The 27821-nt window shown below is 38.4% G+C and overlaps 3 protein-coding genes across 4 annotated transcripts; 1 reads left to right on the top strand and 2 right to left on the bottom strand.

The window, feature by feature from the left end:
- The first annotated feature begins 857 nt into the window (after nt 1-857).
- On the top strand, nt 858-7087 carry LOC147852011 (UDP-glucuronic acid decarboxylase 3-like). The gene is made up of 13 exons (XM_087334013.1): nt 858-992; nt 1893-1979; nt 3665-3752; nt 4549-4640; nt 4792-4856; nt 5116-5204; nt 5290-5367; nt 5981-6074; nt 6145-6211; nt 6348-6411; nt 6522-6562; nt 6692-6802; nt 6905-7087. The coding sequence occupies exons 1-13, from the start codon at nt 918-920 to the stop codon at nt 6977-6979; spliced, it is 1026 nt and encodes a 341-aa protein (XP_087190139.1). The 5' UTR covers nt 858-917; the 3' UTR covers nt 6980-7087.
- A 1532-nt stretch (nt 7088-8619) lies between these two features.
- On the bottom strand, nt 8620-12294 carry LOC147852010 (pentatricopeptide repeat-containing protein At2g03380, mitochondrial-like). The gene has a single exon (XM_087334241.1). It carries the CDS (start codon nt 11685-11687, stop codon nt 8745-8747), a length of 2943 nt encoding a protein of 980 aa, XP_087190367.1. The 5' UTR covers nt 11688-12294; the 3' UTR covers nt 8620-8744.
- A 4335-nt stretch (nt 12295-16629) lies between these two features.
- On the bottom strand, nt 16630-26380 carry LOC147852009 (uncharacterized). 2 transcript variants are annotated; one of them, XM_087334137.1, is made up of 4 exons: nt 25498-26380; nt 22420-24047; nt 17162-17246; nt 16630-17062 (listed from the first exon to the last, which is right to left on the bottom strand). In XM_087334137.1, the coding sequence occupies exons 1-4, from the start codon at nt 25816-25818 to the stop codon at nt 16868-16870; spliced, it is 2229 nt and encodes a 742-aa protein (XP_087190263.1). In that variant the 5' UTR covers nt 25819-26380; the 3' UTR covers nt 16630-16867. The 2 variants fall into 2 exon arrangements, with proteins under 2 accessions (XP_087190263.1, XP_087190264.1); XM_087334138.1 differs by having other exon boundaries at nt 22420-24039; nt 25498-25665.
- Between the last annotated feature and the right edge of the window lie 1441 nt (nt 26381-27821).

The raw sequence follows: 27821 nt of genomic DNA, 5'->3' as shown, positions 1-27821 counted from the left end.
CAACGTACGTTGGCAACTTCCGAATCTCCCCGCTTAAAAAAACATTTATGAAAGCGAAACTCGAACACAAGTGTGATAGGATTATGGAAGACACCGACCATCTACTTCCAAAGGAGCACTACTTGTGTTTGCATGTGATTCGCTTCTCAAACAACGAGTTTGTGTGGATCGTTTAATGATCAATTAAAAACGAACGGTGCTTTGGCCCCATGTCGAGCGATATGAGTTTGGTCAACGCTTGTTTTACAACCATCGAGACAACGTTTCAATATACAGTGCCGAGCATTGCAGTCGGGTGGGGGTATGGGCGGCCATTGTCCAGTCCGGTTCGGTCTGGTCTCATCTCGTCGGGCGGGCGGCCATTGTCTCTCGTGTTCTCTTCGGGCGGGCGGCCATTGTCTACTATTCCGTCTCATATGTCTCTTCTCTTCTCTAGGCCATTGTCTTGGCCTTCTCATTTTCTCTTGTCTTCTCTCTCTCTCTCTCTCTCTCTCTCTCTCTCTCTCTCTCTCTCTCTCTCTCTCTCTCTCTGCCTGTGTGTATGTGTTGCTTTCTGCTTTCTTTGGTGAGGTGGAGGAAGAGGACAGAAAGAAAGCAAGAAGAAGAAGAAGAAGAAGAATGAAAGAAAGAAAGAAAAGGGATGGAGGGGAGAGAAAAAGCAGAAAGCGGAAGGAAGGCTTTTTGTCTGTTTAGGAGCGCCATGGCCATGGCCATGGATGGATGGATGGATGGATATGGCGGAGGAGGCCACAGCAGTACTACCCCACCCTTCTTCTTCTTCTTCTCTCTCTTTCTTTTTCTCTGTGTATAAATAGATCCCTCCTTCTCCTTCTCCTGCTCCTGCTCCTGATCCCACCCTTCCTCCCTCCTTTTCCATCCTTCCTTCCTTCCTCTCTACTGCTGCTGCTGCTGTCGCCATGGATTCTTCCAATTCTCACCCCGATCATGGATCCGCTGCTCCGCCAGTTCACCTCCCAAGCTCCATCTCTCCCGTACGTTGCTCTCTCTCTCTCTCTCTCCCCCCCCTTCTCCAAAACTCTTTTAAGTTTTTTGTGTGGCAACCTAACCTCTGCATGGAAAAGAAACTTCGCCTTCTGTGTTGCTCGAAGCTCTTTAAATGCTACATACAATCCTTAGCTCTGCATGAAGCCCTCCTCTTTCCTCTCATTTTCTGCTGAAAATCATATAACATGCATAAATCTAGGAATCCTTTAACTTCATCGGGTTTCATGGATTCTCGATTTGATTGATGATTAAGTCTGCTATTATAGATCTGCATTGGAGAGATTCGACGCCCTTTGATTGAACTAAGCTTTTGGCCATGCATATTGCCTTGTTTTGTCAGCTCCTCAGATCTATTAACTTCATTCGCTTCTTTCTCCTGTCATTTCATTTGAAATCAGTAATAGCCTTTTGCAAATCCCTAATTTTCTCATTTTAGTGGCTTTTGATTAACAGTAGCCTTCTTAAACTCAGGGTTTTAATGGACGATTTCGTCACCTCTGGATCAGACCTCTTTCGTTCAGATATTATTTCTTTATTGCTATGATGGTCTAATCGTATAGGGATTTCAATCTTTATAGGCATTTGAATCTGTCTTTACGCATTATTGTTGCCAAGCTTATCTAATCCCATGGTAATCTCTTTCATGAACTGTGGCCTACGTAAAGCCCTGAATTTTTCATTTGAGTCGATAATTCCGTCTGATCCCATCTCATTCCATCCTGGTTGTATTTTTCATTACTCAAACTGTCATGTTCTCACACAACGCTTTCTTGGCTGTTCAAACGCCAGCGACAAACTATTTTCTATTCTACTCTTTTCTTTCCTTCTCATCAATTCAGAAGCTTGCATGAAACTGATCGATCTGTTCTTTTATTCTTCTTCTACAGATTAGGAAACGTATTCTGATCACTGGAGGAGCTGGATTTATTGGATCTCATCTTGTTGATCGATTAATGGAAGCTGGCACAAATGAAGTAAGCTTAAAGAATATTTGTCTTTAAGCTTAATCTTACTTTCTGTGTTATTTTGTAAGAAAGTTTGAGCTTAACATGCAATCAAAATCTTTCCATTCATGGTTGATTTTCTTGTTAGTGTGTAGAATTTATGCATGTGTTAGGCAAATTTATGCATTTTTTAGGGAAGCTAAGTCATCTCTAAAACCCTTGTAATCTGATAGAGGTTCTAGATTTACTCCATGTACATGGGCAAGGCAATATGGTTTCTGTCTCCAAAGTTAAATTTCTTGCAGCTGGATTCCCTCGCAAGTTAGAAGTTAGATCCTCTTTCCAAAGTTAAACTCCTTTTCGTTTCATAGAAATTTGAAGTTAACTTGCATGCACAAATCAGGCAAGATGGATAGCCTCTCGCACATCAATTTTTTTGTAATTGGATACAAATCAAGTCCTCTCTCCAAAGTTAAATTTCTTTAGTATTATAAATGTAGATGCATAATAGTGGAAGATAAATCCTCTTCAAAAGTTAAATTTCTTTCCATTTGGTAGACATTTGAGCTTAACTTGCATGCTCAATTCAGGCAAGATGGATCGTCTCCTGCAATTTTATTTCTTGTGATTTGATATTAGTTAGATGCTCACCCCAAAATTGAAATCCGTGTATTATTTTAGAAGTTAGACATTGAAATCAGGCAATATGAATCCTCGCTCAAAAGTTAAATCTCTTATAGTTTGATAGGAGTTTGAGCTTAATTTCTTACTTGTAATTGGATAAAACTTAGATCCTCTCCCAGTGTAAGTCTTCTATATTGTGATAGATTAAGATGCACAAAGCAGGCAATATCAAATCCTTTCTCCAAAGTTAAATTTCTTTCAATTTGGTATTAGTTTGAGCATAATTCACATGCACAAGTCAGGCAAGATGGAACATCTGTCTGAAGTTGGTTTCTTGTAATCGGATAGAAGTTGTATCCTTCCCAGGTTAAATCTTCAGCATTATGATGGAAGTTAGATTCATAAAACAGGCAAGATAAAGCCTCTCTTGAAAGTTAATTTCTTAAAAATTTGATAGAAGTGTGACCTTAATGTGTATGCACAAATCCTGCTAGATGGATTATCTCTTCCAAGTTTATCTCTTGTAATATCATAGAAATTCTAGCTTTATTTGAGATATAACATGAATCGTCTCTACTTAGTTACTTTCTTGTGATTATTATGGAAGCCCTAGCTTAATTTAGTTGGACAAATGAGGTGAGAGCCATTGTCTCTTGAATGTGAATGAATCGAATTTCCATGTAACACTATAAAAGTTATAGCATAACTCAGGTTAGTCCCATGCTGTTTTCCATCCCTATTTCTTCTACCTTAACATAAGTCAGCTCTGACGGTATTTCCAAAAGCTATTAACACAATTTTTTGGCTGAGATTCTGTGTCTGGCTTATTGATTCCCATCCTTTTTGTACCTTAGATTTATTTGTTTTATTTATTTTATATCAATAATTGAGATCATGTCTCAAACTGTAGTTAAGTACCATTTCGGCTGCTACGTCTGTACTAGTTTCATCCTGCCAGTTTTGATTCACTTTATGTCAAAAGTTTAAATGTCCTGCTATAGTTTCTTTTATATAGATCCTGTAAAATAATATTGCTTTATTGTGTCTGCCAAGCTATATATTGCGTACTGATCCCAGTGTTTTGATCTCAGGTAATTGTTGCTGATAACTTTTTCACAGGAACCAAAGACAATATTCGCCGGTGGATAGGACATCCACATTTTGAGCTTATCCGTCATGGTTAGTAGAAATTGTGTACTTAGGGTTCTGTGGGCAGTGTGTCATCCATTTTAGATATATTTAATGTGCTATTCATTAATGTTTTTGAACAACAATCAATTCGGTTGGCCATTGAGACATCATGCATTTTACTCCAGTGGATTGTATAATATAAAGAAGGTCATCATGCACTTCACTCGAGAAGACTCAAGCATAAATTTCTACACTGTTGATGGATGTAATACGATGAGTCTAAACATTAAAAATAATGTATGGTGGGATATGAGCACGTTATAAGACTAGTTGCTTCCAAATTTTACAATTTCCTGGGGATCATGTAATGCTTCTTAAAAGTTAATTCATATAATAAAAATTTGCTATTGCCTAGGGATCATGTAGTGCTTCTTAGAAGTTAAATTCATATAATAAAATTTAGATGTGCTATGGATTCTATTATACTTGAACTTGGAGTCCAATTGTAATATCATAATCATAGTTTTGTTTTAGGAACCCCATAACCCATGGCAATAATGTAGTTTTTGGGTCGAACCAAGTGCAACAATTTGTCACCTTTCTGTGTCAATTTTTACTTTTTATTTCATGTTAAAATCATAACGATGAACATTTTCATCATCCAAAAGTTGCAACCATTTGTAAACAAGAAATTGTCCTACAAAGGACTGAATATAAGTATACAAATTGGACTTATATCAAGTTTCTTTTCTATTTCATAAGCACCAGAGGTTTCATTATCTCTGGAGGCAGTATACAAATCACATCCATTGGATCTAACCGGGGATTATCAAATTTTATGCAGATGTGACAACTCCGTTGCTTGTGGAGGTAGACCAAATTTATCATTTAGCATGCCCGGCTTCACCAATTTTCTACAAGTATAATCCAGTGAAGGTATTTCTTGTTGTGAATCCTGTAGACATCATCCATAGATGTACATTGAGAGACAAAAGTGGCAATGCATATACTGCACATAATAGATAGATAGGAATGCATAAAGTATTCTGACTTTGTTTTATTGATGTGGTTTGCTTATGTGTGGCAGACTATTAAAACAAATGTCATTGGAACTCTCAATATGCTTGGTCTTGCCAAGCGTGTGAAGGCAAGGTATGATAATATGCTGGCATTGGTTGAAGTACTTGTTTGTGATGAGATAGCAAGATATGTTGTGATGAGAACAGTCTTTTCTCAAGAATCAAACACTTTCATGTATTAAAGTAGTATAAATGAACCAGTTTGGAAGGAAAGCATATTGTAGTTTATTCAGGATTACCTGGATTTGGAAAGTGTTTTTAACCTTGTTATATTGTTCAAGTGTTGAAAGAATCCAGTTAGGTTGTCTAATTTCAAATATTTTCTTTCATAGAATTCTGTTAACCTCGACCTCAGAAGTATATGGCGATCCACTTGAACATCCTCAAACGGAGGAATATTGGGGGAATGTTAATCCCATTGGTAAGATATATTGTCGCAATCATTGTTAAGTGAGAAGCTAATAGTGCATCCAGGAAAGTGAGTGTCTAAACAATTTGATCTGTAGGAGTGAGAAGTTGCTATGATGAAGGAAAACGAGTTGCAGAGACTCTCATGTTTGACTACCACAGACAGCATGGCCTGGGTGAGACTTTATTCTGTTTTCGTACATATGTATGCCTCCCTTTGGCAATATTTTCATCTGCACTATTATTTTATTAGTAGGTAGAGCACGAAATGTATATGGTTGAGCTGCTGCTCCAGATCATAGAATCGACACATCTCGCTTTTTATCGTAAGGCTATAGCTTAGTGATGACTCAAGTTTCTACTTCCATTCACCTGGGTTCAAATCTCATTAATGCAACACTTGGATAGATGCCATTGCGGCAGTAGGGGTTGAACACATGATCTTCTGGTCTCCACAACTTTTTCCTCTGTGCTACAATCATTTGGGCACACCTCTCTCCCTCTCTAATCTTTTGTTCTTAGATATCGTGTTTCTTTAGAACCATATATCTAGCTATATTTGTTTAGGTTTGTTGCTCTCAAAGACTGTACAATGTGCTTGTTTGGTCTTATGGGCCATTTTGGTTTCTTAAAGTCATTAATTTAGCTCCCTTTCTTTCTTCTTCCTTTCTCTTTCTTAATAGGCATTGAAGGCAATCCATTCACTTTTTTCTTTGTTCCTCTCAGCTTTCACACAATCTAGCATATACTTTCGGTGAAGGTTCTCAACTTGTTTCTTTTGATGTTCAGAAATTAGAATTGCCAGGATTTTTAATACCTATGGACCTCGAATGAACATTGATGATGGGCGAGTTGTCAGTAACTTCATTGCACAGGCACTGAGGTACTTGAGATATTTTAAAGTTATTTAATCTAAGAATAAAGACACAAACCTAAGGTTAACTATTTGATAGGGGTGAAGTATTGACTGTCCAAGCACCAGGGACTCAAACACGTAGCTTCTGTTATGTTTCGGATATGGTATGCTTTATTGATGTACATATTGATCATATTAATATTGAATCTGATATGCATTATTGATGTACTGATTGATCATATTTTTTCTGATCTTATTAATATTGAAAATCTGTTGGAATTCATTTACCTCCTGCTTCAGGTGGATGGCCTTATTCGCCTCATGGAAGGGAATGATACTGGCCCTATAAATCTAGGGAACCCAGGTAATTATTTTTTAATTATAAAGAGCTTATAGATCTATGGAACTGAAGAGAGTATTTCTGTTCCCTTCAGTTAGAATGGACATAGAGTTAAATCTGTGATTTATATACAGGTGAATTCACAATGATAGAGCTTGCAGAGGCTGTGAAAGAGGTAAGTTACTTTGAGGTTCTCTTGGTAATGCCTCTAGATTAACCATTTGAACCTTCAGGTGAGGGGCTTTGTTTTTACTTAGCTGCATATGCAATTTGTTGATATAGCAAATTGTAAAATGTTTTACAGTTAGTTGGTCCAAGTGCTACATGGAAAATGGTTGAAAACACTCCCGATGATCCACGCAAGCGCAAACCTGATATTTCAAAAGCAAAATCAGTCCTTGGATGGGAGCCTAAGGTTGAAATCCAGTGTTTCTTTGGTTACATGATAAGATCTAGTTTTTAATTTTTCGGATGTTTGGTGTTTTGGTTTTTTATTACTTTATTGATGGATTGACAGGTGACACTTCGGGAGGGACTCCCGTTAATGGCAGAAGACTTCAAAGAACGTCTTATGTCAACAAAAAAGCAGTGAGGATGTCAGTGAAAGGAGAGTGTTAGATGCCTGCAAACCCAGTTGTTCCCTCTTAATGGCAAATAGTTTTAGATAAATTTTGATAATATGCATATTTTCATTTATTTATTTGTGTGTTTCTCTCGTATATATATATATGTTGTTTTTCAAGGATTGGATGATGTGAAAGTCCAATAGCATTGCTATTATTCGGTTGTTTGGATTATTGAGCCATCTATTATGGAATATCTATCAATGTAGGGTAAAAGACTAAGAGGCCTTGTAATGATATTAATTTCTAGTTTCTTGGATATTAGGAACTTTGAGCCCTCCATATGGTGAATCAGGCTCAATAAAAATAATTCTCACTGATGGGTTAGTTTCTAGTTTCTTGGATTAGGAACTTTGAGGCCTCCATATGATCAATCAGGCTGAATAAAAATAATTATCACTGATGAATAGCATCCCATTTTGGTCAAAAGCAGAAAATAACGATGCACATTACCTTGGCAAACCTTAGGGTTCATTCATTTCATGCCGGTGAATTTTAAAATCGACTACCAGATGTGGAAGAGAATAAACAAGGATGTGCGGTTTTGTGGAAGTGAATCTTAATAAATTATGCTACAAATGAATGAAACAAGTAATGTGCTGTACAATGGTAAAAGGGTAGTTATTCATCAAGAATGCACTGTTATTTTATTAGTAAGTAGAGCACGAAATGTACATGTTTTGCTAAAAAAACAACTGACTTGTTAGTGTGCTTTTACAAAGAATTCCTTGTGGAGTATTGCAGTAAAGGTACATAAGCTGAAGGATGTTTGGTTTGCAAGATGTTGAGGTCTATGGCATTCAAATGTACTTTGATCCATCTTGAGATTTGCCTTTAATTCAGCAAATCTTGATCACTGGTCACCTGTCTCTCGTCAAATTCTTTGCAGTTAAACTAGTGGATATTGAAATACATCAAACTCTGCGTATTGGCATTATTTGTTTTTGTTTGTCTGTCTTGTGTTTATGTAAATTGCATCAGAGCTACGTTGTCTTATTGGTATTTTGTCAATTAATTATTTTCTATCACAGCCATGCATACATCATACATGTATGAATTTAGCCAAAGAACAATTGAAATTCTTTTCAACCTAATTTTTATTGTCATCTGAGTATGCACTGCATTATACAAGATGGTCGTCGGGATGACTGCAAACAATAGACTACCCCCAATCCAATCCTATGCGACTATTTGCTTTCAGTTTTCATTATTCAGAGTGTGATATCTTTAGTGTTCAATTTCCACCAAAAATGTTATTCCAAAACAATTCTCAGCGGTCAATTCCAAACCAAGGCTGACATATTTGAAACATAGCTTTCAATTTTAAACTACAGACCAAGTCAAAAAAAGCTGTAATGGAGAAAGTGAGGTAGTTGTCTTCCACATTCTTCTGGAGGTTTCATAGGCATAGACAGGCACCAGAAACCAGAGTCCCCTTTCTTACCCTTATACTATCCGTCCCCTCATTCTGATCTTTTGCTGACATATAGGTTTACATTGGTTCAAATTAAGTCCCATGATTCGCATACATCTATAAAGTGTAGCTTTCGATTTCTACAAAACCAAGGCCAAGCAAGCCGTGATGGTTTCTTCAAAGTATTATTAACTCATGGAAGAAAAGGGGCAAGGATATATGTGTGTTTGTAGATTCTTCTTGAGGTTGCAAATGCAGAGAAAGGCACTAAAAACTGTACATAGCCCACTTTCTTCTATTTCTGATCCCTTTTGTGAAAGTCAGTTCACTTCCCTTGTCTGCATATATATATTGGACATTATAATAAATGTCGATGCATGTCCCCCATTCGATGCCACAGCACACTCAAAGACCTCCCTTCCAAGCTCCACATCACCCCACTGTTGGCAAGCACTCAACATGGTACTCCAAGTAGCAACATCAGCCTCAAAATGCATCTTCTTCATTACTGTCATTGCTTCTCTCAACTGACCTGCACGACCAAGGATATTGATAATACAATTGTAGTGCTTGTCAGTAGGAACCATGGAATAAAGCTCAGTCATTTCTTTGAAATATCTCAACCCTTTATATACAACACCCTCATGAGAACATGCATTGAGAACACAGAGGAATGAAAGCTCATCTGGGTGATTATCTTTTCGTTTTGATTCGAACAAACGAAGGGTGTTTCCACATTCACCTATATGAGCATACCCTGTAAGTAAAGTATTCAAAGGTGCAAGGCTATTCATTTCCATCTCATTAAATGCCTGCTGAGCAGAAAAGCTTGTTCCACATTTGCAATACATATCGATAAGGGATATATGCAGACCTTGGTCTTCATTCCTGAGAATAGATTTGTATATCAAAGCATGAAATTTTTTCCCTGTTACAAGAGCACAAGTGCTTGCACATGCTTTGAGGATATTCATGAAGGTTATGCGTGCTGGAAGTAAACCTTGTTCCTGAAGTTGAGCATAACATCTCAAAACTTCGTCAATTTCCTCTTGTTTAGCATAACCCAAGATAAGGGCATTCCATGTTATCACATCAGGATTCATACCATACATTTGCATTTCCTGAAAAATCTCCCAAGCTTCCATAGTAAGACCTCTTTCACAATATCCTGCAATCATAGAAGTCCAAACAACAATATCCTTTATAGGAAGGTTCTCAAAAACATCTAATGCTTCTGAAAGGAGCCCACACTTGGCATACATGTGTACTAGAGAACTACCCACATATGGTTCATTTTCAAAACCTTCTTTTGATAGCTCACTATGTATTTCTTGAGCCATCTCTATCGCACCGATGCTACCACATGCATTCAATGATGAAGAGAAAGTTGCTGCATCCGGGAACACACCGTCTAGGTGCATTTGTTGAAACAAACCAAGGGCTTCATTCCCATACCCATGATCTACCAGTCCCGAAATTAACGTGTTCCATGAGATAGCATTTTGTAGAGGCATCTTATCAAAGACCATCAATGCTTCTGCAAGTGAGCCGCATTTAATGTACATGTTTATTAATGCATTGCATAACGGAACATCTGTTTCGAGACCATTCATCACAATCATGGCATGCATTTCTTTGCCTACTTCTATATAGCCAAAGTTTCCACATACTTTCAAGATGCAAATAAAACTCACCGCATTTGGTGAGATGCCATCTCCTTGCATCTGTTCAAAGAGAAAAAGCACTTCCTCAGGGAGGTCATTTTCTGCATATCCTGTCATCAATGCTGTCCATGCAACAACGTGCCTAATTGAAACCATATTGAATACCTCCTGTGCTTTTGCAAGTGATCCACACATTATATATGTGTCAATCAACGTACTTCCGATAAAAGGATCTATCATATAACCTCTTGTTGTAATCTTCGAGTGTAGTTCTTCAACCACGTTGATATCTCTGATGACTCCACAAGCTTTCAGACAGCAAGTATATGTTATAACATCAGGAAGTATGCCATCAAGTTGCATATTATGGAAACAAAGTAATGCTTCCTTTCCAAATCCTACCTCTGCATATTCAGCAATCAGAGAGTTCCAGGAGACTGTGTTCCTTACTGGAAGCCCATCGAGCACTGAATGTGCTTCATCAAACAAACCACATTTTGCATACATACCTATCAAAGCACTGCCCATGACAAGGTTCCCTTCCCATCCTCTTATAAGTAGATCAGTATGGATTCTATGACCTTGTTTTATGGTTACAATGTCATCACAAGCTTTCGAGATGCAAAGATATGTTGCCACATCTGGCGAAAATCCCTCCTCTTGCATGAACTGGAAATAGGTAAAAGCCCTCTCCCTGAACTCACACTCGATATACCCTTGGATTAATGCATTCCAGGTTATTGAATTCCGAACCTTGAGCGAATTAAAGACATGCTCCGCATCAACAAGAGCGCCACATTTCGAATACATATCAACCAAAGAATTTCCGATGAAAGGATCATCTTCGAACCCTTTCTTGATGATATCTAGGTGTATCTCCTGTCCATTGTGTAAAGATCCAATGATGCCAGAAGCTTTGACGCCATAGAGCAATGTGATAGGATCTGGGGAGATACCATCATTCTCCATCTGGGTCATACAACTTATAGCTTTATCACCATGTCCACAATCAACATACCCCGAAACAAGTATCGTCCACATGGTAACATCACGCACACTGATCTTGTTGAACAAGATAACTGCATTCTCCAAATCGCCACATTTCACATACATGTTAATGAGGACAGTCCAAATTTTTAGGTCATCTAGGTCAGTTCTCTTTTCAATATCATTATGTAAAGCAATACCAAGTTGCAAACAACTGTGCTGAGCGCAAGTGCTGAGTATTCTAATATAAGCAGGAATAATAGGAGGTATAGAACTTGTCCGCATCTTCTGGTAAAGTCCAAATGCATGTGAATATTCCCCACGTTCTATATAACCTTCTATGAGTGAAGTCCATGAGTGATCATTCAAAAAAGAAATCCTATTTGCAAGTTGTTGAGCATGGGATAAGTTATCGCATTCCACAAACAATGGGATGAAAAAATTCCCAAGGAACTGATCACTTTCGATACCATAACTACATGCATGTTGGTATGCAAGATTGGCATGAAGTGAGTTGTGACCTCTCTTGCATTCCTGTATGAAGGAAATGAAGCCTTTTAAGGGAGGAATCCCAGGAGAAGCCAAATCAAGAGAGAGAAGAGCTGCCTCCATCTTCCATTAGAAACCCATCACCATATCCTTCTTAAACCAATGTTCAATCAATCCTAAACCACCTTATTAGCTTCCTTCTAGAGAGCAGCATAGCAATTAATGTTTCATTACGTGGCACTGGTTCAAAATTTGAAATCAATTCCTAAGAATGTCGTCAACATTAGGGATCCATCCCCGAGAATGGCTTCAAATTTAGGCTTTCACGAATAAGCAACTCTTCAAAACTCATGGTTTCACTGTGCCATATCTTTCATTAAGAAGGATATTCCAAATGAGGGTTTCATTCCCATATCCGTCATCAATAACCTTAATCCAATTAGGGTTTCCCTCCTCAAAAATTAGGGTTTACCGAGCATATTCGGGAATACGGTTCGATTCCCATATCTAACATGGAGCATCTTAATCCAAAAAGCTTCCCTGTGCCATCTGAGATGAACACAGAGCAGCGAATCTTCATAGTAAGTAAAGAGCATATGCAAATCAGGCTTTAGATCCTAAGTCTAACAGGTGAAAGCTCACCATCATATAAGTGGGTTGGAATTGCAGGAGAATCTGCCAGGATCCATGCTCACACATCTGGATTTACACGGATTCGAACCCACCCACTCATCTAAATCACAACCTTGATAAGGCTTTACTATCGGGAACACGTGGATTATGTACCGGCAAGAGGGCCGATGGAAACATGGGATTACATCTACGCGTAGCTGATCCATGCTTCCGTCTCTGGAATCCGGAATCGATTTGTAACAGTTTTACTAGGGGCACACCTGCCTCAATATTGGCTTGGGTCTTTTATCTGATTCTCGAAGCTTCGCCCGAAGAACATTGGAGCAAACTTCGCCATTGTGGTTGTGTCCGCATTGAACTCCTTCTGAGGGCCTACAGTTCCTCCTCCGAGGGTTTGCTCAATTGATGGCTTGTGAAATGGTTCTACCGAGATGATCTGATAGTTGGGAGCAACATCAAAGAGTCTTATTTTGGCAATCCCGTGAGATAATTCAATATTTCACGAGTTGTGCTCTCTAATGATGGGATGGTCTCATATTCGACCAACAAGCGTTTTGTCAAAGTTTCCTCTAACCTCGGTTTTCCTAGGTCAACGATATGGATAACATTTGTCAGTATGTATCCTTGATGGCTCATTCCCTTGGACCACCAACACAACAGGCTTTACATATCGATTGCATGAAGTTTAAATCAAAGGTGTTCACTTGGCAATTTGTCTTGCATGTCCCATTAGGATGTGCAATTATGCTTCGCCTTTTCTCAACCTCTATTTGTTGTGTAGATGTGAAGAGAGATGTGAAGAGCCATTCTATTGCCATGCATGATGAGCTCACAGACTATGTATCTCATCGAACCATGCAATGATGGGGGGGGACATATGGCCAACTGGGCAACCTCAAGAGTTCTCCCTCCACGATTGATATCATCATGCTACTAAAAGCTTGATGGTTAAAATCGCATGACTATACCTCCAAGCCATGCTAATGGTTTGTTCCACGTGTGAGCCATCCAATGCACCAACTTCTAAGCTTAAAAGGAGTTTTGAATTGGTACCACGTGTAACGTTCTATTGGTGGCCAAGTTGTCATGACATTTCAAATTGAAAAGGTAGGAGAAGGTCATTGTTTCCTTGAAGTTTGAGAATATAGATGACACTCCCAGTTTCTCACTAGAACTCGAAGTAACAAATTCGATGGGGCAAGGTAAAAATGCTCACTTCGATTGGCGTCAAGGGCTATGACCATCTCATAGATCGCAATCGGCATCCCCCCATATATGAACGTTAAAACATATCTTTCACAGGGTCCGCCCACATGAGACTTAAGACACTTTTATGACCACCCTCGCACCCCCGCCCATCTTTAGAGCGCTCTCTCTCTCTCTCTCTCTAATGGGCCAAACTTGGTCTTAGTAGACGTTAATCCCTCTCTCTCTCTCTCTAATGGGCCAAACTTGGTCTTAGTAGACGTTCATCCCTCTCTCTCTCTCTCTCTCTCTCTCTCTCTCTCTCTCTCTCTGGGGGCTGAACTTTCAAGGGTCAATGAGAGTCCCGAGAGTCAGAGTTAGAGACAGAGAGGAACAACCAACCAGGAGGTGCCGCGTCAGCAGGCGGCCGGGCCAACCAGGAGGTGCCACGTGGCGCGGTCGAGGAGAGGCCAGCCCTGTCGCTTTCAAATGAAGCGTTTCCCGCCATGCTCTCTCTCTCTCTCTCTCTCTCTCTCTCTCTCTCTCTCACACACACACACACACAAAGAGACCCAGAGAGAGAGAGAAAGAAGACCACAGAAGAAGAACTGTTCAACAGTATTCGCTTCTGTGAAAACAGTTTAGGGTTAGTTAGCATTTGTGTGTGTGTTTTTGTGAACTTTGATTTGCGCAGGTGGAAGGAGGAGGAGGAGGAGGAGGAGAGAGGGATTGAGAAGGGGGTAAAGAAGAAGACGCAGGCTTGAAGGAAGAAGAAGATCTGATGAAGTACACGGGATCAGAGGCGGTGCTTTCGGTGTTCCTGTTCGTGGCGGCGGCGGTGTGCGAGATAAGTGGTGGATGGCTTGTGTGGAAGTGGCGCAAGGAAGGAGGGATGTGGCTGTTTGTGGTGTTGGGAGCTGTGGTCCTGGTCGCCTATGGCCTCATCGCTACGTTCCAGAACCAGAACTTCGGAAGAACCTATGCCGCATATGGTGGCTTCTTCATTCTCCTCTCCCTGCTCTGGGGATGGGCTGTTGACGGCTCCAAACCGGACCTGTGGGATTGGGTCGGTGCAGTCATTGCCATTGTCGGCGCTTCCATCATCATGTTTGTTCCTCGCTCCACATAGAGTCAAGAGAAGGGAGACGACGAAGTATATACCACAGAAAGAGATGGAGATCATATCACTTCTTCTTCTTCCCCTCTGGTTCGTCAGAAAGAGAAGTTTCTAGTTGTTGATTCTCTTTACATGAATTTCTCTTTCACAGATTTCTTTCTCATCAGCAGTGAAGTTCCATCCTGTAGGGTTTCCATCAGCAGTGAATTTCTAGGAATCCTTCGTCTTAAGAAGTAAAGTGTACCATCTTGATAATGTTTTTCTTTTTCTTTCTCTTGATCAGCTTACTAAGCGTATTCCTAAGCAAGCGGGTGATTTGTTAGGGTTTCTTTAGCACAGAAACGCCAACAGCAGCACGTAACTCCCCGTCTCTCTATGTCTCTCCCAGCACTTAAGTCTCTACCTCTAGGGTTCTGTTTCTGAGCAAAGAAGAAAACCTAAGGTTTCCGCGGCCTCTTCTGCTTCTGTGTGTAGAATTTTTGCAGCCGAAATTTTGACAGTCCAATCGGTTGGTGTATGTATCTCCACGGAAAGAAAAAATTATTAACAAAGTCTAATGTTTTTTCCTGTTTTTAAGTAAGGAATGTCTTTTCCTTTTTAAGCACACTTCTGTCTCTTAGTTTGGAAAGTTTGTCTAATAATAGGATTTGTGATATATTCAAACTGCACAGAACTGCATAGCCATGGAATGGAGCATTTCCTCCCAAAGCTGTGGATTCACTAGAAATTCATGTTCTTTGTGTGACACAGGAAACACAGAAGTAAGATGTCGATTAGAAGCTGTATATGTAATGCACTGCACTTACATTTTGTGTTATTCATGTTTCACGTGTAGGTTTTATGAAGAGGTTCGATTGTAAATCATCAATTAGACTTGTACCTATGATTGTAAACCACATGTGTTACGAATGCCTTATTTGCCTAAATATTCATGTTAAATAAAGGCAATCAGAGGGTGTCAACACAGTGAGAGCAAAACTATAATTGAAGACAAGCAATGAGTTTTGTCAGGATCGCCACTAGCAAGATTTTCAATCTTAAATAACTGCATATAGATGATGAGAATGCTACATTCTCTTGGACTCCCTTTGGAGTTCATGAATTGTTTTGGGGTTTCATTTAATATGTCCATCCTGGTTTTTAGGGTTTCCTGATTGCCCACCCCACAATGAAAAGGGATCACATGTAGGATGAGAAGCAATTTTACCACTCAATTAAAGTTGGCCATCTGCACAGATATTGCTCTTGTTGGGACAGACTTTGAAGAAGCAATGAAAAGTGAGAGAAGTCTGAGTTCTTTAGTAATCAATAGTTAACAAATAAAAGAGGAACTGCTGAAATTTGTTACATAATGAAATGCTTTAAATTTTGCATCAGAGAAAACCAAATCAACAATTTCTTCACGTTTCATTACTTTCAGGTGTTCAGTGTGTCTATAAAATTTTGACATGCTAAACTATCAGTGCAAAGAAATGTGAGAAAGAACCATTGACTCAAGAAATTTGTCTAGTAAGATCTCCAAATGGAATAATACTCCTGCGAAATTTCAGTTGGAGGTTCTTGACTGGATAAGTAGTTACACAATGAGATTTCAAGTGACATTGGATGATGTTTTCAATAACTGAATGAAGTCTTTGTTCATGAGATATCAACAGGACTTCCTGCCAAGATGAAGGTCAAATTGAAATTTTGTAACTAGATAGATGATCAAGTCATAAAATTTTAGGAGATATATCCCTCAACAAATAGTCCAGTAGAAATTTTTTACTAGAACGATTAAGTCATTAAGTGCACAGAAAGGTCCAATGTCAAAACCTTGACAAATACAATGAATAACAGCAATGAATGTTATGCTGGAATTATTGACTGGATGATAATTATCTTTTTGTTATTGTCTCATTCGTTCCCTTGGCATCAGGTCTAGACCACAATAACTTTCCTTTTTCATCATATAAGAGAAAATTTTGGTTGCAAACTACAACCATCAGGTCTATAGAGTATAGAGATTTGGATTGTTTTTGGTAGGAGGTTATTGTGGACCATCTTCAAGATACCTGGGAAATCCTGACGAATATTATTTGCAAGCACTGCTACTTCAATTTGTTGAATATCAAAACGCAGGGATTCAAATGTTGTTAATGAATCAATGACCATGTTTTGCATGGGGAAACAGAAAGGGCCTTTACAAAATAACTTTAGAGTGTGTAATTTAAGCATGTTAATACATCCTGAACCTTTCCCTCACTTGGTAAAAACTGTGAGGTATATCAAGGATATGTCTTCAATAGCAAGACAAGATGATTATAGATGTTTGTCAGAGAGATAGTATTAGTGGAATATACATAAAAACCTGAACCACAAGGAAATTTCATGATGATAAAGCCTCCTCTAACATTTTCTCTTCCTCCTGGAACATCCTATTGTATGTACGAAGCTTCTCCTTCTGTACCAAAAAAAGCTTATATCGAGCCACAACAGAAGCATACCCCTCGGTTCCTCTATGGAGAATGGACAGGTCTCCATCATCAGAACTCTGATTTTCTTTGGTGCAAGCCTCTTGTTCCTACGACATTAATTGAATCAGGAAGGTAATAGCGAAAACCTCCTCTTAAAATAAATATCAACATAAATGATAACCAAAAAGAGCAAGTAGATGAATAACCTTTATAGCAACTGCAGTACCACCAGCACCATACAGTTGATTCCAATCAAGTAAACAGAGCTCTGATCGCGATACAACCCAAGGTCTGAAATTATTTTAGCATTTCTTATTAGAAAAACATTTAAATAATCTATATCGAAGTCTAGAATCCAAATGCATATGACTGAAGAGGAATTGGTACCGCTAATACAAACTTTCTAAGCTCAATGGAAAGCTCATGTCATGCATATGAGACATGACTGAAGAGATATCAACAGTACCTGATATTCTTTTCAATAAAATGCATCTACCAGATAAAATCTGTAAGGGTCTGTCTACTCAGAAAAAATGCAATCGGGCTGTATTAGAATGTTTTCAAATAAAATTTGGCGAAATCCAGCTCCAGAAGGAAGCTCATGTCATGCATATGACAATGGAAATCAGTAGTACCCTAATTCAAACTTTTCAAACTCGAACAGGAACCTTGTCATGTCATGCATATGAGTCACGACTGAAGAGCTTTGAATAGACGACATAACTAGCAGAAAATAATTGAAGCATACTACAATGAATTCTGAATCCAGAGAAACAAAACAGTAAGCATCTACAACAACATACATTAAGATGTGACTACTAATGCTCTACCCAGAATCAAAGCGCTATACTCCCACAATCCAAATGATAGATTTTCGTATTTTATAGCACCAGCAGTTGAAAAATATATCCGGTCATGCCAACAAGCAAGCTGAGGAGAAACAACTTACATGATCCTCATGTACATGGCCCACAATTCATCAGCATTATCATGAGATGGATGGATTTATTAACACTTATGGGAGATTGAAATATAACAACTCAAGTGGAGAGAAGGGAATCACCCAGAGGATCGCTGCAAATATGTCTCCAACAACCTATGGTGCATAACTGCATCTCCAAATGTACAATAAATATCCAGATTCCTATCAGATCTCCAAAGTAGTTCTAGACCCCAGAAATGATGATCTTATGCTTACCAGGAAACTGGGAACGGTTCAGCATCATACAGATCCGTAGAATCAGCGTACACTAATATAAACAAAACATAAGTGTAGACTATACACAACTAAATATGGATTGAAGAATATGATAAGTTCATCAAGAAAATAATGACAAATTTTGACTATATAATAATTCCCTCTAGAATATCCAAGATCAGGTAAGGATTGCACCCATGATCTCTCTACCCAGACCACTCTTATTCTGAAATATCATCAATCATGAACTAAACCCAAAGAGATAAACTGACGAGGATGTAAACAGAGGTAGTTACACAGTATGCTGTTGCAAGACCTTCCTCCCAGAATTTATGAGGTAAGTTACTCGCATTGAGCATCGAGCCAGCAGCATTCACAAGGGTCCTGTAAGGCACAGCTTTTAACACTGGAAGCACACATCAAAACCCAATGCTGATCCCGGCTCTCAACGACAGTGGCTCTTCCGATCTAGGGACCATTCGCTGTCGCTCGCTTCTTGCCTGATTCCAGTGTTTAAGAGAAAATACTTATTAATGCCATACTACTGGCAATAAATCATCTAAGTAACAATCTTCCCCTCACCCCTGATGAACCAGCTGGTCGCCCCAAACCAGCTGATCATAGGCCTTCAAAGTCTTACTTACGGAACTCAGTTTACTGATAGAAAGGACATCTTTCCCGGCCTCTTCTTGTTCTATTCTTCTGGAGATTTCTTTGATCTATCTTAAATGTCCACCTTATTACCCCTGGCCCCTAAAAACAACTACAGCTTCCAATGAAACTCATCAGATAATATCGAGATTTCATTTACTACAAATCTGATTGTTTTAAGGACGATGATTATGCTCTTAATCTTGAAAGCTAGGAACAACGTCACTCAAAGAGTATTTGGATGGTGTATAAAACGAGAAATGGGTGACACATGAAACAAACCCTGTAACAGTGTCACTCAGAGAGTATTTGGATCATGTATAAAACAAGAAACGGGTGACACATGAAACAAACCCTGTAAAATGTCCTCACCAAAGAATGGCATATTCTTTCTTTACTTAGTTCTAAATTTCATATAGCAGTGCATTTCGTGACAATCTACCAGAATTTTGTTTGTCTGACTGATTTTGTACGAGTAAAACAGGGAAATGGATAGAGATATCTTTTTCTTAATATTTATATATTTATATATTTATGTATACATATACATCCGCAATATCCACAGACATTTGTTCCTGTTCACTTGTATCAAAACATTGTAATAGAAGCTTTGAGAGAACCGTAGATCTAGCTGCATTGAAAATGATCGTTTTTCATTTAGATAGTGGCAACTGCATGTCGCCACTTGGCTACAATCTCTCCCCTCTCTCACCCTCTCCCAACTATTGGATACTCCGAATATAATGACACTAGGTTGGTATATCGTAGAGCTAAAATGACATAGTGAGAATAAGCTACAAAATGTTAACCATAACCTTTCTAATTTTCACCAGCATGTGGCCATTGAAATTTTTCAGGGACGGGAGGGGATGATGAACATAGACACGCTTGCACCACTCAGCCTCTCCCTCGATGAAGCAAAAAACCAAAGAACAACCAAACGCCCTCGGATACTGGGCCTCAAAGTCACTTGTTGTGCAGATGCAGTTAAGAAGATAAGGGAACATGAGTCACCCAGCTTAGAAGCTATGATTGGGATACCATTTACATCGGGACCACGGGCCACACCTGCATTGAAACCCTTTGACATCTTGTTCCTTTTCAAGAGACTTGAATGGAAATGAAACTAGTCACAAAGCCATTTCCTTTATATAACATGTTACACCCCATAACATCTTTTACACCACACTAAAACTTTTTTTATTTATGTTTTTATTTATTTTTATTTTCAATGATTGGGTACACATCCCATTAACCAATTGTCTCATGGGCCAAATTTGGTCTCAAAAGATGTTAATATATCTTTCTTTCTTTCTTTCTTTCTTCTTTCTCCAATATAGCTTATTTTCTTTCTGCCACTCCAGTTTCAACTTGTGTATGTTGAATTAACTCTATCAATGATACATGTCAAGGCAAACTCTATCATGGACATAATACCCAAACACAACACAAAACCCAGAGTAAGCACATGTATGCATCTTTCTACATTTAAATTTATATATATCTTTCTACATTGAATTTATATATATCTTTCTACATTTAAATTTATATATGTACATTTTTCTGTGTGCATGTCTGCATGTGGCTACAAAGGGGTCACTATACGATTGTAACACGATGAAATGGAGTTTCATCTTCATCTTCTATGAACTTGTAAATAAGCAATCACTTCATTACAACATAAGACTCATATTATCTACTGTTACAGTTTCCTACTCAGTGTGGAAGGTTTATTTGGTTTTCCTTTAGGCTCTTGTGCATTTTGTTTGAATGGCTCAGATATTAGTCTTCCTTAACATGGATGGATACCTCGCAATCAACTACAAGACGGTCAACCTTTATCTGATACAAATTGAGCCTTTTGATTTTTAATGGGCAACCTTTACATTATGCTATGTCTCAAAAGAGATAGATCAGAAATCTTCCCTCTTCTTAGAATGTTTATTGTCTTTGGACAATATGGACATATCACAATCAACTGCATAATGGTCAACCTACTTCTGACAAGTATTGAACTTTTAGGCTTCCAATGGGGCAATCTTTATATTCTCACTATGTCTTAATTGATATAGAGGACAACATACATGCCCTCTATTTTGAATGTTCCTAGTTTGAAGACAGACATAGTGATCTATTGATCATTCCATTGAAATTTCCAGCTAGTAATATAATGTTCTACAAAAAACAATGTATCTGTGTGACGAACTAGATAACACCAAACATGTAATCTACTTCATGGAAGTTGTGGCCTCCTAAGTGAACCAGAAATAAAGCCAATGGTGTTAAAACAGAAAGGATGACAAAATAAAGACTCGGGACTGATTGATAAGACAAGCCACCAAATGCTGAAATTTACTACCAAATGTAGAAGAAAGATTCTACTTTTAGTGTGTCAAACTTGTTAGAAATATTGAGAATCGATTAGATAGGTATATAGAGTTACAACCACGGAGATGGATATATGAAAACAAAACTTCTATTACATATGAGAGTAGCTCACAATGGTAGTTCACCCATGCGCTCACACCTTAGAGCTTAGATGGGATCTGGACCAGTGGGGACTGATGATCAACACACCACTGTGTAAGAGAGTGGATTATATTCTCTGTTTGGTCTGAGTGTAACATTAAATGTGCATGTCAGTTGATAGTAGTGGAGATATTCCTTTTCTGTCAACTGACTTGTCATTTAATATGACCCAACTCCCTAGATACGGGCTAGTGCTAGATAGTACTTATTTTGAAGTCAATGGCACATACTTCAAGACTAAGTACATTGTAACTTGCCCACAAAATAATCTAGTTGACAATCTAGTTGACTGATTAGCCAATCCTATTACCTATTTCGCTCTTTCCTAAATCCATTGTGTCCTACGCATCTACGGTTTCCTAGATTAACACCTTATCGATCCATATGGTCGAGTTGCACACCAGCCACTCCTCATTTGGGGCACTATCACAAAATGTGCACTCTAAGAGCACATATGGGGATAGATTTACAACTTGGGGCTGATCATTGATTATATCTAACAAAACTCCCATCTCAATAGAGCCATGATATTAAAGATAATGCAACAATGTTCCTAAAGTTGAGCACAAATATTTTCATGATCTTGTAAGGAACATAATGAAATTTTGTGCTACATACTTTGTATGTCTTTGCATCTTATGTGCATCTGCCAATGTATTTCTATTAAGACAACCAGCTTTTAAACTATTTCCACATAGTTAACCAGCTTTCAAACTATCTCCACATCAGGCCAATAAAACAATCAATATTTAAATAACTGTAAATTTCATTTAAATGTAAAAGGAGAACAATGTTAAAGACTCGAGGACACAGAAAACCATGCATTTGAATCAAGAAATTTTTGCATTCCACATCAACTTCTAACATGAACTTGACCATGTAACCAGAGGTACCACCCATGATAAAAGAACATCACTAATTAATAAGTATATGTTTCTCCTCATAGCTTTTCTATACAATCGAAAGGAGTCACCAAAGTCTAATCCTCATGAAACAATTCCATCGAATGTGTGACCTATATGTTTTATTCTAGATAAGTTTCCTTACTTGTTTTATTTGTTGTTGAAAAGAGATGGTTGCGCATACCTTTTTTTAGATGAAATAACCATGAATTTATCACTATGAAAGGTTGAGTACGCAATATTTGCAGCTTGAGAATCTTCATACAGTATATACGCTTTTTTAGTTATCTCATATTCCAAATGAGGCCAAATATACACCATCAATGCCCCAGAGGAGACTTCCAAAAGAATTTTCAATGCCATAGAAGGTGTTAGATCCATCTCGAGATTTTCAACAAGTAATATCTGTGATTTATCCAATGCCTTGAAGTTCTCTTTAGATGACTGTAAAATATCTCTCTTTGAAATATCATCTTCATCACCATCACTACGCTGATAAATAGCTTGATGTTGCTTTAGAACACCTGCATTGAGCTTCCTTACACAATCATCACCATTTTCTTCTGTGGCTGACATTTTGCTATTTTCTTCTGTGGCTGAGATTTTGCTATCACTTTGACTTGATTCTGGATAAGAATAATTCTTGATTTTCCTACTACCTTTATTTGAGAACTGACAACCATCAAGGCAATGATCATTGCAAGAGAATGATGATCCGTGACCACACATATTTGCTTGCAAATGCAAGGGTGCGATCAAAATGGAATCCATCGTGCCACACTCATGAGAATTACTTGGAAGGGAAGTGCACAACATAGATGGAAGACGCTGCATAGATGTATTCACTTGTGATAATCTATCTGGCAAAATATCATCAGTAATATGATACACAGTATTATCCACTGACCCGGGAGACCTTTCAAGTGGAACAGATTGATCCTCTAAAGGAGGATTCCCATCAAAGTTTTCAGTCTTCAGTGCATTTGAAGCTTGTGTAACAAAGTCACTCTTACCTTCCTTGACAGAAACTTCATGTTCCATAATGTTGGATTCAAGTGGGTATGATTTTGTTTTCTCCGCTGTATCCGACTCCATATAATTCAAACCCTGATAATGAGAATTTGTTTCCAGAATCACCTTTTCTAGAGAAACTTCCTTAGTTTTTCCTTCTTGGGGTTCCATCATTTTGCATGCTGGAAGCTTCTTATTTTCCTCATCATTCTCATCATCTGAATCAAGATTTATGATTTCGCTATGTTTCATTTTTGAATCAAACTGAGATCTGTTCATTTCAACAGGTTTATCGATTGTTTCCTCAGCCATACTTAAATCATTACTAGGATCCTCAGTTTTTCTTTTCTGGATGTTTCCATTAACACTTTTCTTCTGCTCAGCCCAATCTTGAAGGGTCAGACTTTCATGTACGCTTGAGGCAACCTTTAGACATCTTTCTTCTACACCAACACATGCTTTACAAGTCACATTTTGGTTAGGTTCAGAGATACTTGATTGTTTAGCAGAATCAATCAAGTCAGGCAAACTCTCCTCACAATTGTAGCCTAGACTCAAGTTGCCATCTTTGGCAGAAATAGATTTTGTTACACGCAATCTTTTGCTTGAGTTTCGTACAGAATCTTTGACATTCTTGATAAATTGCCTAACTACAGGATCATCCTCAATATCTCCAGGTTTTAACAAACATATGTCTCCACATGTAACAAATTGTCGTTGACATTTCAAAGGTCCGCCAAGCCATTCAACTTCAAATTGGCATCTGCAGCAATCTTGGCCACGATGTTTATACCTATTCAACTAAACAAATAAATATTGTGTCAGTTACATTTAAAGAAAGCAAGTAGTAACCTATATACCATACACTATGTGTTTATTTGTCACTGGTACCTCTGAAAGGGAGGGGGATACACAAATGCATCAAGATCAAGAAAGATTTTCTGCTAAGTAAAGCATTATGCCTTGGCTACATATTCAGAGACCAAGTAGTAATTTTTTGTGCCATCAAATATATAGTTATTAGTTACTAGTACTAGCAATATGAACAAAAAGAATATGCTTGTTCAAGTGAGGTCACATAGTAAAAGCAGATGGAAAAGAATGCATTATTCAAGAACTATTAGAAACTATTGTAGAAAAAGATAGAAAAGCAAGCAATAATTAAGCACTATGACAAATATAAGATGAAGATAGCTGATAACTTCCATAAGGAAACAGAAAAGTATGGAAATCAACAATTGCTATGAAAACAAAAGGAAAGAAGATTGGAAACATGTTCAAGCACTATAAAAAGAAGAACTATGACTAAAACTCCTTAGAAGAAAAAGAAATATTTGAAAGTGTTGTCCACATCTGGTTCTTTATGTTCCAGATTTGAAGCATAACCTCCAAGAAAATGGATATGGAAGCATACTTTCCTGAAGCTAATGTTTATTTTTGAACACCTGATAATGAGTTGTCATGGAGGAATTATAGGAATCCCTCTATCTACTTCTCAATCTCCTATTCCTCCATCACGAGACACCTTCTTAAACCAGTTTGGGACACACACAAATTCAGTTACAATATTTATATGTATGCATGTTTTTTCCACCTTTTGTATATTCATTTTATTATCTCCATTTTCTCTAGATATAATATGATGAAATTCTCTAATGCTTTCAGTTAGATAACTTTACAGGACTAAGCACTAAAGATTATGCTGGGTTCATCAGCTGTCAGAACCCATTCTCAAATTTGCGGAGTTTTCTTGCTGGACTTATGAATAGGAATACCTACACATCTGAATACCTCAAGCATGCTCCTTTGATCTATGTCTCATTTTAATTTCAAATAAAAAAAAGTGACCAAAAACCTGGGTCAAAGACTCGACTTGATTTGAAATAAGAATGTGAGTGAGATTCCAGGAATGTCCAAGTAAAATGGTTCATTTTATTGTGAGGTAATTATTCCCCTCAATAGCCAAGAGACTGTGATTCCTATACCTTCCATAACGAAAACACAAATTTCAATTCAGGCAAGATTCCACGTTTGTCTTATGCAATTGTGGGAGGATAATCAATCGCCCATCCCGGAAACGCATGTACTAATATAAAAACAGGAAAAGAATAAGTCGAAAATTAGAAGGGAAAAAGTTATAGAAACGATAAGTGGAAGATTAGAAACGTGCTCAAACCAGCACTGCAGGCGTAAGCATGTAAATTAATGAAGAACTAATAAAACAATATTAAGAAGATTAGGAAAGGTTTACCTGTTCGAGCCGAGCATCGTAGTATTCAAAGCAATCAGAATCAGGTCTTCTACATGCAGCACAGAGAATCATACCTCTGCGGAGCTTTCCACAGTCAGAATCTTGCATAGGTTCAGAGACAGGGCGGATCATGGCATCAACATGATAAGAGGATTTGAAAGAATGAGGATGCCATGTCTCGTCTTCATCCTCAGAATAGTGCAAGAAATGAACACGCATGTCACTTGACGATGGGCCTATTAAGGTAGCGGTGCCAGCATACCATGCTCCATCTTTGGCCATAAACTCTAAGAATGGCTCTACCTCTTCATCTTCTTCCATTTCAATTGATATATATCCTCTTCGTCTTTGAGCTGTTTTGTGCAGGTTTCTAATTCTTCTCAAATATGCAAATTTCACTCATGCATGATTCTTCATTCTGCTGCTGGATAGATCTGTACTTCTTCGAGGCTATTGCAGCATTCTTCCTTCCCCTTCTTCTTCTTCTTCTTCTTCTTCTTCTTCTTCTTCTTCTTCTTCGCTACTTCTTCTCCATTCTCAATCTCGGCTGCTGCGTTTCTCCTTCTCATCCGCTACTTCTCCATCAGGCCTTTAAAACTCGTCCTCCTCTGTCTGCAGCCGTCTATCGTCTTCGAGATTCTCAAGAGTCCCTCCATTTGCGAGACGACCTCGAAACCCGATTCGTGAAACTCAGAAAATCCATGGCTTTCATCCAACGCAGTCGCCCGAGTGATTATACCTAGAAGGCGGCCTGCTCCGCCAAGTGAAGCCTCGAATCGATCTCTGCATAGGCAAGCTATGGTTTCTTCACGATCGCCTGCACCATCATCATTATCATAATAATAATAATAATAATCATCACCATCACCATCACCTGCACAAGCAATTACTTTGGAAACATTCTGTTTGTCTTGTACAAAGCTATGGCTTCTTCTTCTTCTTCTTTTTCTTCCATTTCCATTATTGCCTGGTATTGGATTTCCTAAAGCTAACGTGTCGGTGCGGGGCCGATTCGCGTGGGCGGCCGGCCAAGTGATCTCCGGACAAAGCATCTCGTGTGTGAATGGCAGACCAACCGATGGGCTCTCGCTCACATCATCTGCACGTATGGCGTCGTGGTACGAGAGCCTCCGCATCTCTCTCTCCACCGCGGAATAATGGTATAATTCGTGACCATTGCAATTAAACAGCTATACATACGCCTTGTATCTTCTTAGAGAAGTTAGAAACGATAAAAACCCTCGATACGGATAAACGAGTATGTGGAGACGAGACTAGTCATGTTTCGACTCGTCCAAAAAGTTCTGCCCTAGTAGTTGTATTTCTATGCTTGAGGCGTCTTGACTCAAGCATTTGGTGCTTCCCCGACTGTTTACAACACACGATGTTATGTTTCAAAAATTGACAAGAATACTTCTCCTCTACCTCTCATTTGTCGTCGTCGTCTTCTTTGAAATCGCCCCTATCAATGAGTGGTCTCTATTTTGATCATTTAGGGAATCTATTTCTGATGGTTTCTATCCTTGCATAATGTGGTCTTTGAACTTTAGTTCTCTCAATCCTCGCATAAGTGTGGTGTTTACCTCATCTTGATGAGTAACATATTTATCAACCGCCCATTGCATGATGTTGTTTGCTTTTTTTATTAATAACCACACTCTTGCTCCATAGCATCCGCTAGCATTATGCAGAAAAACTCATCGACAAGCATTGCATGTGTAATGTTGCAAGAATCTAATCACAAGAGAGCTCATTGGTAAGGTCTTCAAGGGGGGGTGGAGTCTTAGTCACGAGTGCAGTTGCAAGCAATCTTCAACATTAAGCTATTATTTCATAATTTGACGAAGAACTAGAATTAGGCATGATCTATTAAACAATGAGATAAAAATAAAGCTATAATAGGCATTAAAAAAACACAAGAACCCAAGAATCTAACATCAAAACATATCCACGTTACACGTATGTATGATTTTTAATAAAGAATTGTAAACTAGGATCCCAATCCCTAATACTTAAACACCCTCATCATGACCACCAAACCAACCTCAGTCAACCCAAAACCTAATCAATGAGCGTCATTGCTTGATAAGGTGGTGCTACATGGCTTTGGTTCAAGAGGATGGAGGTGCAAACGTGTGAAACCAACCAATCAAAATGAAGACCCCCTACAAATGGGGAGATGGTCTATAATAAGCTCATGATTCCTAATCTAACAATATGGTGTGGTACAATCATTAGTTTTCTCTATGTTATAATTTCTTTCTTCAAATTTCCTTAAATTTGTTATATGCCCATTATGGTATTTAGTCATGGACGATCCTTCA

Source organism: Azolla caroliniana, unplaced genomic scaffold (assembly GCF_043228905.1).
Source record: "Azolla caroliniana isolate FFs.n. ecotype wild unplaced genomic scaffold, voAzoCaro1.0.p SCAF_18, whole genome shotgun sequence".
In the NCBI taxonomy this organism is placed as follows: Eukaryota; Viridiplantae; Streptophyta; class Polypodiopsida; order Salviniales; family Salviniaceae; genus Azolla; species Azolla caroliniana.
Note: the sequence above shows the minus strand (reverse complement) of the source record. Positions and strands in the feature narration are given on the sequence as shown.

What these genes read in the sequence shown, in the direction of transcription:
- LOC147852009 (XM_087334137.1), bottom strand. Translation starts at nt 25,818, where the DNA reads ATGGAAGAAGATGAAGAGGTAGAGCCATTCTTAGAGTTTATGGCCAAA. An exon ending in ACGATGCTCGGCTCGAACAG is followed by an intron (nt 24,048 to 25,497) that starts GTAAACCTTTCC and finishes TTATTTGTTTAG; the next exon opens with TTGAATAGGTATAAACATCG. An exon ending in GTACTGCAGTTGCTATAAAG is followed by an intron (nt 17,063 to 17,161) that starts GTTATTCATCTA and finishes TTAATGTCGTAG; the next exon opens with GAACAAGAGGCTTGCACCAA.
- LOC147852011 (XM_087334013.1), top strand. Translation starts at nt 918, where the DNA reads ATGGATTCTTCCAATTCTCACCCCGATCATGGATCCGCTGCTCCGCCA. An exon ending in TTTTGAGCTTATCCGTCATG is followed by an intron (nt 3,753 to 4,548) that starts GTTAGTAGAAAT and finishes AATTTTATGCAG; the next exon opens with ATGTGACAACTCCGTTGCTT. An exon ending in CCACAGACAGCATGGCCTGG is followed by an intron (nt 5,368 to 5,980) that starts GTGAGACTTTAT and finishes TTTGATGTTCAG; the next exon opens with AAATTAGAATTGCCAGGATT.
- LOC147852010 (XM_087334241.1), bottom strand. Translation starts at nt 11,687, where the DNA reads ATGGAGGCAGCTCTTCTCTCTCTTGATTTGGCTTCTCCTGGGATTCCT.